The 18076-nt window shown below is 39.5% G+C and overlaps 1 protein-coding gene across 1 annotated transcript in view; it reads left to right on the top strand.

The window, feature by feature from the left end:
- Window positions 1-218: 218 nt before the first annotated feature.
- The window catches only part of LOC145787548 (adenylate kinase 9-like), a 33111-nt gene continuing 15253 nt past the window's right edge, over window positions 219-18076 (top strand). Inside the window, exons 1-17 of the mRNA XM_082599312.1 lie at window positions 219-427; window positions 764-827; window positions 1593-1707; window positions 7395-7542; window positions 11107-11292; window positions 11672-11800; window positions 12031-12207; window positions 12440-12556; window positions 12659-12856; window positions 13456-13536; window positions 13777-13900; window positions 14455-14609; window positions 14850-14992; window positions 15102-15236; window positions 15773-15854; window positions 16744-16834; window positions 17587-17724. Coding sequence (XP_082455438.1) covers window positions 308-427; window positions 764-827; window positions 1593-1707; window positions 7395-7542; window positions 11107-11292; window positions 11672-11800; window positions 12031-12207; window positions 12440-12556; window positions 12659-12856; window positions 13456-13536; window positions 13777-13900; window positions 14455-14609; window positions 14850-14992; window positions 15102-15236; window positions 15773-15854; window positions 16744-16834; window positions 17587-17724 — 2203 coding nt within the window. The 5' untranslated portion in view covers window positions 219-307. The remainder of the gene's footprint in view (window positions 428-763; window positions 828-1592; window positions 1708-7394; window positions 7543-11106; window positions 11293-11671; window positions 11801-12030; window positions 12208-12439; window positions 12557-12658; window positions 12857-13455; window positions 13537-13776; window positions 13901-14454; window positions 14610-14849; window positions 14993-15101; window positions 15237-15772; window positions 15855-16743; window positions 16835-17586; window positions 17725-18076) is intronic.

Raw genomic sequence — 18076 nt, 5'->3', positions numbered from 1 at the left:
CACGCGCATTAACAAAACAACATATTTTTCTGTTCAATATAACATCCAGTTCATACAGACCTGCATGCAAATTTAAAAAAAAGTTTGCTTGAATTTTTTGGCTCGAATCCTTTTGAACACAGCATGTTTGTGAAGTTTCATCAGCATGGTGTGTTTTTAAACTACGGTATATAAAAGTATTCTCTTGATGAAAATAGTTTGTTCTTAGGTTTTATCCTGTAGCCTATAATTTCCAGATTTTATTTTATTGTAAGTTTAGCTGTATAAAAACAATATTTTTGGATGTAACTCTTTGAATAATCTCAGAATGAACTCAGCTGTTCCGCAGCACGGCCGCACACGTTTGGGAGATACTTTTAATGAAGACGTTTCGGAACTGAATTACTTAAAATCAAAACCAACATGTTTTGTGATTTTTGGAAAACCGGTAAGCTACAAGTTCACGTATTCAACTATCTTCAGATTAATGTCACTAGCCTAACGATTGTTTAGATTTCAATGATACTTTTGCACATTTAACCAGAAGACTCTTTGCATACCACCTTCCTTTAGCTGTGTTTAAAACATCCACACACAACATCTATCTTACGTGTAGAAGCCAGTGCATCTTATTTCATTCCTGGCATATCATATGCATCACTGGCATTATCGTCATGCCGTGTGATGCTTCTTGTATAGGTTTGATGCTGAACGGTGATAGTGGATGACTGCATATCTGTGTTTATGTTTAAGCAGTGGCACAATGTTACTGATACACTTTCAGGGCTGTGGGAAGACTGCAATAGCAAAGAAGTTGTCTGCAACATGGAGATGTGAATTCATTCATGGTATGAGAAAACTGTTCACTTTATGGCTAACATTACTTTGTAAATACTCAATCAAAGTAAACTAAGACATGCATTGATTGTTATTTATTTTATTTACATCAAATATGTTCAAAATTACATATCAAACTTATTCAACAATACAACCTCAACAAAGCAGAACATTAAAAAGTCACTAACGATATCCCACTAAATGCATTACCTTGATATAAATATCTCCACAATGCTCTTGTAAAGAGCAAGTACAACTGGCACAATTGTAATTGTGTGTCAATATTCTTTTTAAATCAGTTATGTACAATAGGCTACAAAGTACACTAGTTACAAATGTGACACAACAAAAGCTTCAAAAATTCAAAACAATCGATTCAGCCATTAAGTGTTTTGTCAAGAGACAGCCGTGCGCTCTGATTTCGAACTAGGAACCTTTCATCTGACATACGGTACCTAGGTTTAAATGGTGATTACCAACATGGTCATAACTGTTTCCAAAGCTAACTATTCACCAAGTGTTAAGGTCATTTTCTTGACGAACTCATTTATTTAATAAATGAATAAATAAATTGTATAACTAAAGTATGTTGTGAGTGTTTAAACGTATTTCCTAGGATCATGTTTTAGTTTCGAACACACTTGTCTTGATGCCCCTACATTTTGGCACTTTTACCGTGAATTTCTTTCTCGGCAATTGTCAAAGTATCAAACCCCTACGTGGCGTATTCGTTATGAGGGCCAGATATTAAGATAATGTGAACTTTCACTCCGCAGCAACTGATATCATCCTCCGTGAGATTGATCTGGGAAGCGAGATCGGAAAGAAGATGCAGGAGGTTCTCATGAGTGGAGAGGCGTTGACGACGGAATTTGTTGTTCAACTCATAAAGTAAGATCTGCATTGTTGCTCTCAACAAATCTCACCGAGGACGGCACTGGTCGTTTCTCATCTAGCAATCAATCGATTATACGATTTCTTTAGAGAAGCGTTTTTTAACCTTGAAAACATTAGTGCGCACTTTTTAATTTCGCAAATATTTCATACGCACAATCCAAAAATAGTTATGCAATAGATTGAGCTTTCCTTTTAGCATCATGATTGTTACTTTCTTCACAATGTAGATATTAGCGACCTGTTTGAGTTTGATGCTGCGAGTTCGTTGTGGTAATAGCGAATTGCACAAGCTTTCGGAACACAGTTTCCTAGTCATCTGCTATGACGAATGAATCCGGTACACGACAACTGGGCGAGACAAAGTGGGCGATACCCACTTGGGCGAGACCAGGTGGGCGACGAGACAAGTGGGCGACGGACCAGGTGGGCGACGAGTCAAGTGGGCGACGAGCCAAGTGGGCGACGGCCAAAGTGGGCGACGGAAGCGAAAGTTTAGCCGTTCGGAAAAAATATGACTTTTAATTTTCACTTTAAAATACAATGGTTGATTTGTGGAAGGGAGGCAATGAGAGTTCTCACGCTGAGTTTCACGAAGCATTGGAAGCAACATTTTCATTTTTTTTGTAGTCTAGTAATAGCGCTTGCTGTTTGATGTTAATTTGCATTGTGACATCATCTTGACACATTATTTTGCAATTTGCGGCGTCACGGTTTATCGTGAAGCTTAAGAGAAACCCCTCAGAAAAGAGACAAACGAATGGCTAAAGAGTGGTTGAAGTCAGTTATGAACGTTCTCTAACCGTTAATCAAAGCTTGTCAGTATAAAATATGATTTTTAATTTTTACTTTAAAATACAATGGTTGATTTGTGGAAGGGAGGCAATGAGAGTTCTCACGCTGAGTTTCACGAAGCATTGGAAGCAACATTTTCATTATGTTTTGTAGTCTAGTAATAGCGCTTGCTGTTTGATGTTAATTTGCATTGTGACATCATCTTGACACATTATTTTGCAATTTGCGGCGTCACGGTTTATCTTGAAGCTTAAGAGAAACCCCTCAGAAAAGAAACAAACGAAAGGTTAAAGAGTGGTAGTAAGAGTAGCCTAATTGTAATCAAAGAGTTAGAAAGGAAAACGCCGCAGAGAGTTGTTGCAGCAAAATTTGATGTGGCACAGGCGCAAATTTCACGGATATGGAAGGCACGGGAAAAGCTCTTGAACAACCATCGTAACAACAACATCGACAAAACTCACCTTAAGCAAGTAGAAGTTGTGTTTTATTTCCAGCAAACACAACTTCTTCTGTCCATCTTTCAAACCAAGGTATCATCAAGAATTTCAAACATCATTATCGATGGAGTATGTTGCAAAAACTTCCGGTCACCATCGATGCTAATAAAACGCTGCAGCCACCAACATAGCACGCGCAATCTGTTTTTTTTTTTCGCTGAGACTTTTCGGTCATTTGTCTGAAATGACTTGTAAAATTTCGGTCATTTTTTATTTATTTTGGTCATTTTTTCTGATGAAAATATTTCCTTTCAAGTAGTTGATACAAACCAAAATTTGCACTTTCTGACTAGCTACAACCTTAAGTTTCGCTGAGAAACGTTGTCGTGTTTAACCTGAGAAAAGTTGGAACAGACAAACGTTTCTTCAACGTTCATCAGCGAAACTCAACCTTGCAACACTTGGCCGAATTGATTATATATTTGTTTGCACATTTTGACCGAATTGGCTAGGCTATATTTTTTTCGGACATTTTTCTAAAAAATTAGTCAATGACCGAAAAAAAAACAGCGCACAATTAGTGTTCTTGACGCTATAAATTGTATGTGCGCGGAAAATCCAATGTCTCATAGAGACTTGCCATTAACTTACATTTACAATGTTGTATGTGAAAGTACCAATAAAACTTTAATCCGTATGCTCTAGTCTAGACGCTGCGTAGCCGCATCAGCAGTTTACAGAACACATCGTGACTGACAGTCATTACTAGGGCCATTTTGTTTATGACCTAAAAATTGAAAAATATAACTTTAGTTTTAGATATTCTGTCAAAAAATTTATTTTAATGGATTATTTTTAGAGCATCAAATTTATGCTAATCTCCGTAGTTAATGATTCGTATGTAAGTTTTTACATGTATTTTAAACAATAACACACTCGAACAACTAACAAAAACTTCTGTTTCGCTTGAAAATCACTACAAACATTCAAATGTCTAATGCAGTGGTTCTTAATCTATGGGTAATTACCCACATGTGGGTAATTTCAGGATAGCAGGTGGGTAATCAGCTGAACCAGAATATTTAGAATTATAGATGTAACAAACAATGTCACAGCTGTAAGTGGTAAAGTTGCTTTATTGCTTATACTTTTTTTTGATGTTTTGAGTCCGTTCAAAAAACCAAACAAGCACAGTGATATTTTATCATTTTTAGAATTGTTTCGTCATAGTAATTTATTTTTCTCATTATTTTTGTTGCCGGTTTTATGTATTTCATTTTTGTGACATAATAGTAAGATTTTTCTTGTATAATCAGTTCATTTACATTTGTTTTATGAGCAAGCTTGATGGCTGCGTTGTTGTTTGAAGTAGTATAGCTAAGTGTACATTTAGAGTTAGTGTTGAGACTAGCGAGCTATATTCTTTTGAAGATGAAAGCTTGGGAAAATGATGGGGAAAGCATATCCAAAAGTTGTGCAAAACCACTAACATTGTTGACTATGTTCCCTTCCACTTATCTCTGTGAATCAGCATTTTCAAGTGTTGTTGCTTTGAAGTCAAAATTACGAAACAAGCTGTTAGATCTGAAGTCAGATTTGCTTTGTGCAGTATCCAAAATCGCACCCAATATTGCATCGATTGTACACAAAAAATGCGCAAATGTCTCACTGAAACTATTGATGCCGTTCTTTACATTAAATGTTGTTTTTGTTGAATAACGCTGTTTTATATTTTTATTATTTTTTATTTATTATATTTTTATTTATTTTATAGTTTTATATTTATATTTTTAATATGGTAAAATAGATAAAATTAGATTTTGGGTAATGGGACTTTGATCTGGACAGAAATGGGTAATAAGGGAAAAAAGGTTAAGAACCCCTGGTCTAATGCATGTACCTACCAAACCAGCTACTTAGTAGTTAAGATCTCACCACTGGCTGACCTAGTGACCTACCGCAAGTGTTTATAATATTCAGAGACTGGATTGTGTGTTGCAAAATAATGTGTCAAGATGATGTCACAATGCAAATTAACATCAAACAGCAAGCGCTATCACTAGACTATGCTAGACTACAAAAAATAATGAAAATGTTGCTTCCAATGCTTCGTGAAACTCAGCGTGAGAACTCTCATTGCCTCCCTTCCACGAATCAACCATTGTATTTTAAAGTAAAAATTAAAAGTCATATTTTATACTGACAAGCTTTGATAACGGTTAGGGAACGTTCATAACTGACTTCAACCACTCTTTGGCCATTCGTTTGTCTCTTTTCTGAGAGGTTTTTCTTAAGCTTCACGATAAACCGTGACGCCGCAAATTGCAAAATAATGTGTCAAGATGATGTCACAATGCAAATTAACATCAAACAGCAAGCGCTATTACTAGACTACAAAAAAATAATGAAAATGTTGCTTCCAATGCTTCGTGAAGCTCAGCGTGAGAACTCTCATTGCTTCCCTTCCACAAATCAACCATTGTATTTTAAAATAAAAATTACAAATCAACCATTGTATTTTAAAATAAAAATTACAAATCAACCATTGTATTTTAAAGTAAAAATTAAAAGTCATATTTTTTTTTTCGAACGGCTAAACTTTCGCTTCCGTCGCCCACTTTGGCCGTCGCCCACTTGGCTCGTCGCCCACTTGGTTCGTCGCCCACCTGGTCCGTCGCCCACTTGTCTCGTCGCCCACCTGGTCTCGCCCAAGTGGGTATCGCCCACTTTGTCTCGCCCAGTTGTCGTGTACCGAATGAATCAGCCGTAACTGTGTTCCGAAAGAGAACTGTTGTTACTCAAATAAAATTTGAACCATAGGCTACGAAGCCGAGCAACGTGATCAAGTTTAACATCTTCAAGTTTATTACATTTACATAAACATAAAACTACGCAACAAATTAAGTATCGAACATTTTCGACATCACAAGATGTCCTCTTCAGGAATAATATACATACAAATTAACTACATCTGAAAAAAATACAATGGTTTACTAAATCTATAAACAGAAAAAGACAAAAACTGCACAGTACTTCTGACTAGCTCAAACTCAACGATATAGGCTCCACGAGAATCAAAGGTAACTGCATCAAAAGGTGTTAAACAGATCACATCTTGCTCTCTGTATTTGAAAATTAGTTTTTTCGCACCTTGCCTTTCTACGATATCATGTGATCTGTTTAACACCTTTTGATGCAGTTACCTTTGATTCTCGTGGAGCCTATATCGTTGAGTTTGAGCTAGTCAGAAGTACTGTGCACTTTTTGTCTTTTTCTGTTTATAGATTTAGTTAACCATTGTATTTTTTTCAGATGTAGTTAATTTGTATGTATATTATTCCTGAAGAGGACATCTTGTGATGTCGAAAACGTTCGATACTTAATTTGTTGCGTAGTTTTATGTTTATGTAAATGTAATAAACTTGAAGATGTTAAAATTGATCACGTTGCTCGGCTTCGTATGCCTATGGTTCAAATTTTATTTGAGTAACTACAACAACCGGCACAATGGCCTAGTGGTTTGAGTGCTTTTCTCTGCATCAGTCGTTGTGGGTTTGATTCCACATCGGAACATACCAAAGACCTTTATAAACAACCGCTGAACACTTTGCTGTCAGTGTCGAGGGGTAAGCCTGTTACCTTGCAGGCTGTGCGAATTGCGTTCTGTCTCTTAAAAAGACCGGCAGTTGATTGCAGTTCAAGAGCTGTCAACCTTAGAGCTTGAGATGTAGTCTAAATTGCTCAACAAGCAAAACAACGAAAATTATTAGACCTATAATGTGTAAACATCAAAAGAATCAGCATTTTTTATTCAACCATTCATTAATGACTACTGAGTATTTCTGAAAATATTAGACCAGTTAGTAATTTCTAGTGCACTAAATTCCTTTTGAGCCAAGTAGCTATTGGAATTTTGCACAAGAACTTTAAGCGCTCAGATCGCTAGGTCTTTGAAAATCTATCAAGAATATCCGATTTTAAATTGAAATAGATTAGAAATTTTCTTTTGCTAGGAAGTTAGAAAAATAAGTAGTTTGTTTATGCTTTTCGTCTAGCAAAGTAACAAATCTCTGCTTGAAGCTCCTGTGCCTTTATGCACGCGGAGATCCCTGTATTATTCTTTTGCCAAAACAATATCCAAATCTAAAGTGGAGTTTTATGGTGTTCCATTCAAAATTCTCCAACATTACCGTAATTATTGGCCCACACAAGGCCGGGAATTGCCTGGCAACTTATGAGAGGCAATGTATCGTGTAAAAGTTTTGACCGTTGAGTAGGCTATTTCAGCCTGTCAATTGTTGAGTTTTCGCAACAAATAAGTATTACTTTTATCCAACAAAGTGCGAGCTCCTAGCTTTCTTCTTTGTAAGAATAGATATTTGAAAATTACTGAAAAACGGCAAGGTCATTGTTAGCTCACAAACACCCTCCTCACGTGATGCTTGTGTTTAGAGAGAAAGCGTCCTCCCCAGAAGTTGCACATTATGGCTACATCCTGGATGGCCTGCCTTGCTTGTCTGACCAGTCCAACTCTGTCCAGGAACAGATTGACATCATAAAGAACTGGCAGCTCAAGCCTGACTTCATCATCAACATCAAGGTGAACGACAGGGCAGCGTGAAGCTATCTTAGTGTGATGAATGCGATAGCAGCACCACGCTATGGCTGCATCATGTTGGTCTTGTAACCATGGCTGTTTACCATCTTCCAATTACTTGAAATCGTTTTCAATTAAAACATATAAATTTTCCGAGTATTTGTTTATGATAGTTCGTCTGACGTAAGTAGGCTATTTGCTTGGCATATCATGGCTGGTTTTATCGGGTCTGCTACTATTCGGCGAGTCCGATTCGGCGAGTCCGATTCGACTAGTCCGATTCGGCGAGTTCCCTATTCGGCGAGAGCCCTTTTCGGCGAGTGCCCTATTCGGCGAGTTTTTGAAAGGAAATTATCGGGTACCGTAGCCTAATTATAATTGCCGTTTTTACATCGTTTTAACGTCGCTAAACGTTGAAATCGTGCAGAAAGGAATAAAAAGAAAATGTTTGAACTATTAAATTAAAATTCTTCATGTCAGTTTAGTTGTTTTTATTTCTGACCATCATATGAAAAACAATACACGTCAACATAGCAAAGGTAGAAGCGACAAAACGCGAACGTTTAAACGTGCTTGAATTCGTCATGTCAGTTCAGTTGTTTTTATTTCTGATCATGATATCAAAAACAATACACGTCAACATAGCAAAGGTGTAGAAAAAGGTAGAAGCGACAAAACGCGAACGTTAAAACGTGCTTGTGACCGAAGTAAGTTATTGAGTTGAAAGAAATTTGGCACGGTCGCAACACTTTCAGAAAAATTTAAGATATGAAGGGAAAATAAAACAAAGAAATTGTTACAAAAAAAAAAAGATCATGTTTATGTCTATAAGTTAGTACTTTTGAATAGTTAAAATGATTAGTTTGGACCAACAAATGTGTGGCCTACAGCTTGGATTGAAAGGAAGTTATCGGGTACCGTAGCCTAGTTATCCCGACCAGCAAAAATTTGTTCCAAGAACACAGTTCATTTTTACATTGTAGTAACAGAATGAAAAGGCTAAACAAATGTGTGGCCTATCGTGTTAACGTCGCTAAACGTTGAAATCGTGTAGAAAAGGGAGCTTTTGCTGACTAGGATACTTTGAAACTGAGAAACATTCACAGAAGCCCTACGATTTGTTCCAAGAACCCATTTAGCATAACATTTCATTTGTACATTGATTCAACGTCTGAATACATTATCTTAAAAATGCAACGTATCGTAGGGCTTCTGTGAATGTTTCTCAGTTTCAACGTATCCTAAGCACCCTTTTCTACACGATTTCAACGTTTAGCGACGTTGAAACGATAGGCCACACACTTGGTTAACCTTTTCATTCTGTTACTACAATGTAAAAATGAACTGTTAGGCTAACTGGGTTCTTGGAACAAATTTTTGCTGGTCGGGATAACTAGGCTACGGTAGCCTAACCGATAATTTCCTTTCAATCTAAGCTGTAGGAGTGTAGGTCACACATTTGTTGATCCAAACTAATCATTTTAACCATAGGCGCCTAAGCCGTGGGGACCAGGCCCCCACGCATATTTCCGCGTGGGAGCAACTTTTTATGCGGCATTGATACGTAAAACAATAGATGAACTAGCGATCGGCAGCAGGAAAACATTTTTAAATGCAAACCGCAACAGCTTCGCAGTAAATAATCACTAGAACCAGTAGCGATGCTACAATCCCACCCCAGACAAAAAAATGACTGATTTTGCTGCCTGTGACATAGCAAAATTTACCATTTTGCGTCGATTCAATGTCATCAGATGTTGAATGCACCCAAAAACAACATAATTTGCTACGTTGACGCAGCGTGCGTTTAACTTGCGCTTGCAAACAGCCTCGCTGTCGCTTTCGAAAGTCGAAACCTCTGCAGAGAATTGTCGCGGCAGTGAATCGGTTGCTGTGAAAATGAACTTGAAGTCTCGGCCCGAGGTTACCACCAACCAACGCAACAAGGGCTGGTACAAACCGCATTGCGCACACGCCGCATAATCAACACAACAACGGACTCGCGCAAACTGCATGGCGCACACACGTCCGTTGCCATGGAAACCCGATCAAAGGCGGGGAATATGCGCATCTTTTGTTTCATCTGCAACACGAAAACGGGAAAACGGGCGTATTACAGCGAATTGAAACTTGAAAGCTGATCAGCCATAAGTTGCGATATTGTAGTGAAAAGGGAGCAATGTCAAGTCGAAAACTTAATCAAACGTCTCTCTGTAACTGTTTTTCAAGGACTGTTTACTGATGTCAGCAACTTTTAAATTTATTAAAGGTGACGTGCTGTTGAATTGATGTAAACATGAATGATTTTGCTTTCAACAGGTATATTTTCAAGCATATGATCAAGTTAGTATTTTCATTCCATTTACAGTATACCTTTTAGTAAACCTTTTCGTCTCTTGTTTCATGCTAATAAATCTAGTTCGTTGCTAAACTTTATCTTGTGCTTAGCTTAAAGAGTCGCAGTCCATCAACCGCTAGCCAACGCAGACGCATAGCATGTGTTTTGGTCGAGCTTTGTTTATAATAATTAACGGCAGGTCGAACGTAGCGATAACTCCGAGTGTGGCAATAAAAGCAATCCTAGTGTGACGACATAATTACGTCATCCATCTGCGTGACATTTCGCTGAATTTACGTTGCTGCTGATGAAACACGCTTTCGCCCCCACGGCCAAAAAAATAGTTAGGCGCCTATGATTTTAACTATTCAAAAGTACTAACTTATAGACATAAACATTATTTTTTTTCTAACATTTTCTTTGTTTTATTTTTCCTTCATATCTTAAATTTTTCTGAAGGTGATGCAACCTTGCCAAATTTCTTTCAACTCAATAACTTACTTCGGTCACAAGCACGTTTTAACGTTCGCGTTTTGTCGCTTCTACCTTTTTCTACACCTTTGCTATGTTGACGTGAATTGTTTTTGATATCATGATCAGAAATAAAAACAACTGAACTGACATGACGAATTCAAGCACGTTTTAACGTTCGCGTTTTGTCGCTTCTACCTTTGCTATGTTGACGTGAATTGTTTTTGATATAATGGTCAAAAATAAAAATAACTGAACTGACATGACGAATTCAAGCACGTTTTAACGTTCGCGTTTTGTCGCTTCTACCTTTGCTATGTTGACGTGTATTGTTTTTGATATGATGGTCAAAAATAAAAATAACTGAACTGACATGACGAATTTTAATTTAATAGTTCAAACATTTTATTTTTATTCCTTTCTGCACGATTGCAACGTTTAGCGACGTTAAAACGATGTAAAAACGGCAATTGTAATTAGGCTACGGTACCCGATAATTTCCTTTTAAAAATTTCAAAAACTCGCCGAATAGGGCACTCGCCGAAAAAGGTTCTCGCCGAATAGGGAACTCGCCGAATCGGACTAGTCGAATCGGACTCGCCGAATCGGACTCGCCGAAACGGGCCATTCCGGGTTTATCATGGAAAATATGAAAAAAACGATTTGGATGCGGCACGGCTGCAAACATCGTTAAATGTGCAAATGCAAGGAATGCATGCAGCAAACAAACTCATGGTGAACTTTTTCCTTTCTCTCAGATCCCGGATGTGGATTTGAACTCGCGTCGTATGGGGATGCGGGTGGATAGTCAAACGGGAGACGAGTACCCGCAACTTATGTGGGACCCCCCTTTGAAGGTGGAAACCCAGAGTTCTCAGAGTAGTGCTGAAGAAAATGAAGAAGAAGAAATGGAAGAGGAAACCGAGGAAGAAGACGAATTGCAGGTGAAGGATTAGATTGTTAGAGGGGAAGCCAAAGATTTTATCAATTGCTATAAAGTTTCTTCGCTTCTCGATTGAAATTTGAAATTGAAAATAGATTGAAATTCTTCGCTTCTCGGACTGATGTTGCTCCATGAAATTAGTTTGTAAAAAATTTAAAAACAACATCCCTTTGGGTTCAACGATTTTGAGTTTTGCTTTTAGTTGGCGTGACGTATTCTTGCATTGTTATCTCAATTTGTTGTCAACCAATTATTAACTGAAAACATAAAGGATAACAGCAAGGCTGCCAAATTGGAAAAAAAATACATGAATTTACCAAAATCGTCTCTAATTGTGTATTTTGTCTTGACTAAAAAAATGCTGCTGCTTCCATTTGCAGTCGGACAGTGGAATCCAGGAGCTGTCTGACGATACTAAGGAGCGGCTCGTGCATGCACCAGAGAACCAACAGATGGAGGTGGAACAATCTAGCAAGACATACAAGGAGGTCACCTTGAAACTGCTGGAGGTGAAGTGCAGAAGAAAAAGATCTACCTCGCAATTAATAGTTTTATAAAAATGAGCCATAAAGTGAAATTACCTCTGATCTTCACGTATAATATTTTGTATTGTTGTATTTTGTTGAAAATTAAGAAGATATAAATTCCTGGGGCCACGATTTCATTGATTGGTCGACTGTAGTAAGCCCTACGGCATGATAGCTGATTAGCTAAAATATTACGGAAAGTTATGTTCCAGGCATACATGGCTGATCATGACCGGCAGTACCTCATCGAATTGGATGGGAATTTCTCGTTAAACGTCATCTTCCAGCAACTGATGACCAAACTAGACACATTCACAGCAAGAAGAGCCATTGCCCCCATCCGGCTTCAAAACGCTGAAGAAGAGGAATTACCAGACGAGATTGAAACGGTATGGTTAGTGTGCAGATTAAGTGGCTGGTTTTCGATTGTATTGTTAATGGAAACGGAACTGTAAGAGGTGACGGGCATACGTCATCGCTGTAGTGTTGACGAGGCTCCAGAAAGGCGAAGCAGTAGTTCCAATGTTCCTGCTCTCCACAAATGACTAACGATTACAATGAAATTAATCGTTCACATACATTATTATCACTCTGATGCAACCTGAATTCACTGTCATGCAGGAGGAATTGTTGCGGACTCTTGCCTCCTACCAGATGCCTGGACCTCGTTATAGGTGGAGGAGATCAAAGTGGGGAAGATTGTGTCCCGTGTCTCTCAAGGATGGCAACATGGTGCAGGTATGTCACTGCATGAACATTTTGTCGCCTACGAAACTGAGTGGGCATTGCTCCTGTATAGCGCTTGGAAGGAAGTCACCAAAAAATTGTTTTGTTGCTCAGGGGAAGTCCGACCTGGCCGTGAGCTTCCTTGATAAGATGTACGTGCTATCCTCCGTGGACGCAATGACGCTTTTTCTCAAGAATCCCCGCCCCTACCTCCTACCCCCTATGCCAGCTCCTCCGTGTAAAATCGCTGTCCTGGGAGCTCCAATATCGGGGAAGACCACAATATGCCGGTTGTTGGCTGAGAAGTACAAGGTGCTTGCAATGTTAGTTGTATTTGAATAAATGTTAATATGACGTCACTCGTGAAACAGAACTTTGTTAAAAATGTTTTGCTTTTACTCCTCGCTTCTTTGATGGCCGCACATTGCAGAATGATGTGAAAGATGTTGCCTTTGTAAATGTAAGAGCAATAGTTCATTGCAAGGCTTGAAAACCTTTAATTGCCAAACTGGATCACGGATGGACGCGTCCAAAAATTTTGTTTATTTTTGAGGAGAAGTCAAAATACGATATAATACTTTACATTACATTTAAAAAAATGACAATAAACGACTTATGTAACTTCCCGTAGGTACATACCGCAGTAACCAACACCACATCACAGCATTTCTGTTCCTTTTGGTCGCCAATGTCTACTTTGTCGTCTGCAAGAAGAATGTATTCAGACCGGAAAGCCAACTCAGGCCCAGCAATGATGTTTAGTCTCCCAGAGCACTAGCAATGAGGAATAGTGGACTGCTGCATGAAAGTGGAACCGATTTAGTTCCTGAAAGAGAGGAGAACGAGAGAAAGGACAACTAACCACGTAGTTACATTCTTAATCGTTCATAACATTTTTTAAATATTTCCAGGCTAAAGTTCTTGTCCTTGACGACCTGATGAAGGAGAAGTTCGAAGCTGCAAAGATAGAGGCTGTTGAAAAGGCGCGAGTGGTAGGTGCTTGTCATCGTCGCTGTGGTCACATACATGCGAGAGCTTCTCCCTTTATCACAGTGCGATAATAACTGGATGGAAAAGAGAAATGCTGAAAATTGGGAGTAGAGTTCTACATGTTGAATGGCAATGAGGTTTCTTGTGGTCCACTAGTGCTTTAATGTGATTTTGTTGCTGCCTATTCCAACTTATTCGGGATTGCTGCATGTGGGCATCGGTCATGTGTGTCATATCTGCAGGAGGCAATCGAGAGCGCTATCCATGTCGTCCAGAACAAGCTGGAGCAGGAAGCAATCGAGCGATCCGAGCAGAGGAAAAGAGATGCTGAGTTGGCCAAGGACGCCAAAGACGAGGCTGAAAAAGGTGAGAAGCATGCTAGTTTAAATGAAATGCCAAACATTGCATTGAACGTAAACAGCGAGTGACACAAACAACTTGAAAGCATGTTTTGAACCACGTGACGCTGGTAACATCCAACGGCTGACCTTCCATTGCACGCTCACCAATGTTCTGCATCAAAGTTATTAATCTAATTGCTTATGTGCCAAGCGCGGCACGCTCTGGTTTGTAACCAGCAGTATGCTACTGAATTTGATATTTTTTACGTTATTTTGATATTTCTTAACAGTAACTTATGGTTACTGTAGTGAATTTCAGCACCACCGTTTCAACACGTTCGCTATTCAATAGTTTTATGTCCGCGCTGTTAAGTTCAATCAAAGTAAGCAAGTTTGGCTGAGACCAACAAACCTTCTTAGTTCAGGCTGCTGGATTGTAGCTAATATCTCGCTCTGTAGATATCGCTTGGTATCCTTTCTTCACCTCTAAATTACCTGGTAGCTCGATGTATCGATTTCTTGTAATTCAGTTGTCTGTAATGTCACGATGACGTCAGTGTGACGATGCGCCTTCTGCAGGTGAAGGCGAGGGGGGCGACGACACAACAGAAATCACGCCACCTAGTGTTGCACCAACAGATGATGTGCTGACCACTGAGGACAGCGCACAGGATGTTGCGGACCAGCAAGACACGATGTCACCGGTCCCAACTGTCACTGAGGACCATGAGGAGGTGCCGTCATAGTTTATTAACCTTTTGGTTAACACTGAATAAAGTATTTGGAATGGAACTGTTATATAAAAGCTGTGTTACCACTGAAGATGATACTTTTACCGACTCGTTGTGTTCTGGATGACACGACTGCTCTAAAATTTGCTACTTGAGGGTTTGTGAAGTGAAACATCACAATTTTACTGTTAGCTCTTGCGTGGATCTCCATGGTCCAAGTCATGTTTCTGCTTTTGTCCGCAGGTTCAACATATTGTAGCGGAGGCTGTGCGGCAGGCTGAAATGCAAGAGGTCAAACTACTCCCGGAGGTGTACGTCGCCGTGTTGAAGGAGGCCTTGGAGAAGTTGTCGGAAGAAAGACGCGCAATCGACCCCGACGCTCCGAAGTGAGGAATGGGGCTGTTCTTAGTCCTTGTTCCGCTGGAGAACAATCACTTTGTTATCGGTGACGTCACTGATAAAGTTATTGATGACGTGAACTGATACTCATTGCAGGGATGGTGGATGGATCTTGGATGCGTTCCCAGAGAACAAGGAGCAGTGGGCGGCCATGGTGGAGAACGGGATCGTCCCTGATGAGTTTGTTTGCCTGACTGACAAGACACAGAATGTGGAGCACTTAAGGAAGAGGTGAGTGTTGGCTCAGGTACACTTCTGATAAACGTTTGGTGGTTGAAGACGTTACGTGAACCTGTAGGCATGGAAGCCAATCTTAGTGTTCAACTTGAAGCAATCATTGTCTTGTCAAGGTATAGCTGCAGTCATGTGCATAGGAATCTGGGTTAAAACAAGCCCTGCTGTGCCAACTGCCCAGCGAGTGATGTGATCTGCTCGCGTTTTCACTGCTCGCGTTTTCACTGGCATTAATGTGAAAAGAAAAAATCGTGACGTCAGGTGAATCAGAGGATGATTTATTTCAGTAAATCAAGAATAAGCGGGGAAGTTTTTATTGACCTAAAAAATTAAAGACTTTCTAAATAACAATAACTTAAGCACTTATTCAGTCTTCTGACGACATAATGATTGCTATCTTTCCCTAGAATTGTAAGTGCGTGCTGATGACGTAGCAAAACAGCTTGCCTTTGGTGAGTTGCCATGGCAATATGTCACGACTTGTAGTGAAAGTTACTTTCCGATCAAATTGAAGGCTTGCAACTTTATTGTAGATACTTTAAGATGAACGAAGATGAAATAACAACGCAGTACCGTGCACGTCTGCTGGGAGAAAAGCAAGTGTCATTGAATGCAGTAAGTTTGATGGCTGAACAATTTTGCTGTGGTCTTTTACTTTGTAACGCACAGAGTAGCCAACTACCCCAAAGAGGACGTGTATCGAATGCTTTGAATTTCATTTGAAGACAACATGTTACCAAACACTCAACCATTGTGACTTATCCTTGGAAGAATATTGCGTGGTGTTCACGCTGAAGTAGCTTGATCTTCTGCTGATGATGTCAAAACTTGTCATTCCTTGCCTCAGTCGTTTGGTGCTTGCTATCTTTTCCGCATAGCAATCTATATACACGGCTCTTGCCAACGTGCGAATACTGATTAGAGGGCGATATAATTTTGATTGGTAGTCTAAGCAGGGGTGGATCTAGCCAGTGGTCTCAGGGGGGGGGGGGTGCGATTTAAAAAAAACACAATGATATGTAGGTCTACATTACTCTGGCCTTGCAAATACATCAAGAATAAACTAACTTTTCTGTGTTTTTTTTGGGGGGGACAGGGTAATCGCCCCAATTGCCTCCCCCTGGATTCGCCCACCACTCTAAGCTGTATGTACTTTGTATCTCTTTAAAATGATAGTTTGAGCATCCGAACTGCCAAAGTGTGATCACTGAATCTCCAATCACTGCAGAACTTTAATTACACTTTAAAAAATGACGAATGTTCTCCTGTTATCATTGTTGCCAGATGCTCTCCGGATTTCTAGCTCAAGTGCCGAAATTTAGTATTCTAGTTCGATAATGGTAAAAATAGCACAAGAATTGCCCAAAATAACACAAAATATACACAAAGACTATGTTTATCAACTACTGCATAAACTATCAACTTATACATGTGAGAACACATTGACATCCTGCCCACATCTCATCATGTCTCCGCATTTTGTCAACCTATTGATTTCTATCAGGCGTTGGAAGAAGAAGCTGCCAAGAGAGCTGCTGCTTTGGAAGCCATCTCCGAACAAACTGATGAAGCCGCTGATGAACTCGACAAAGATCGTAAGTGTTGGCAATGACCTTTACTCAGTCCCAGCATATCAGTCTTATTTGATATTGAAAACGTTGAATCAACGTAAAAATGTCGGCTGCATAGCCGAGTGGTGAGAGCCCTGGAACGGCAATCGAAAGGGCGCCGGTTCGATACCGCTCAAGAGCATGTAGCCGTAGCCGTGTCTCTGGCAGGACACTGAAAGGGATGCCTGAAGGTGGACATGAAGATTGGCTTCCTTGCCTCCCTTCCACTTAATCTAAATCTTCAACCACCAGGTGTAAGCCTGGATACGACAAACAAAAAACGTAAAAATGATTATTTGCTGACTGGGTGTGCACAGACGAAAGTGGAAGACCTTGAATTTATTTTTTCCAATGTTTTCTTTTTTATAATTTACATAATTTCTGAAACGAAAAGGGATGCTGCAATCAAAATATTCCCGTAAGCCAATGAACGGAGAATGTGATGCAGTTGTTTGGGACAGCGAGGAATATTAATAGCAATCGTAAAATTAAGCAGCAAGAAATTATTACTAAAAACAAAATGAAACTGTTCACCAGGCATTTAATTATAAAATAACATTTTTCCTTCTTCTGGTGACTGCAAGATAGGCTACCACAAGATGTTGAGCATCCAGCTTTATTTGCAACGTTTGTTTTCGACGTTCCATTGACAGAGCCAGTCATGTTGACTGACGAAGCGTCAGAAATAAAGCTGATTGTCATTCTCAACATCCTGGCTAAGTGAAATATCGTTTCAGAGTCGTCCAAATCCGATCTAACTGTAAAGTCCCCGCAAGGGGAGGGCGCCGATATATTGTCCGCGCCAGGCGCGAGTGTCGATCTAACCGACGAAAGGTCGGAGATCTCCAAGCCCCGGTCCGCGATATTGCTCGAAGGTCAGCGGTTCAGTTTCAGTGTTGCCAATTGTCTAAATGCGTTCTTTCGTTTTCACTTTTTATTTTACTTCTGCTATTCAGAAAGCATAACAGTGAAATGTTGATCTGGTAGAAATTCTTATCATGATGAAATGTGCTGCTTAACCAGAGTAAAAACTAGGCATAAATTACAACGAATGAGATTTTCCCGCATTACTTTGATAGTTCCTTTACATTGCCAAGTCATAGTATGACGAAAGGATATCCATCGATGGAGGTTTGTTTCTCGTCGATGAAAATTGTTTGTTGTATGGGAGATGTAGTCTATTTTTTGACTTCCAAAGTTTCTCATTATTTCTCTATAATTGGAGCA

This window comes from Aplidium turbinatum, chromosome 18, assembly GCF_918807975.1.
Source record: "Aplidium turbinatum chromosome 18, kaAplTurb1.1, whole genome shotgun sequence".
NCBI lineage: Eukaryota > Metazoa > Chordata > Ascidiacea > Aplousobranchia > Polyclinidae > Aplidium > Aplidium turbinatum.
This window is presented reverse-complemented; position numbering and strand designations above follow the sequence as displayed.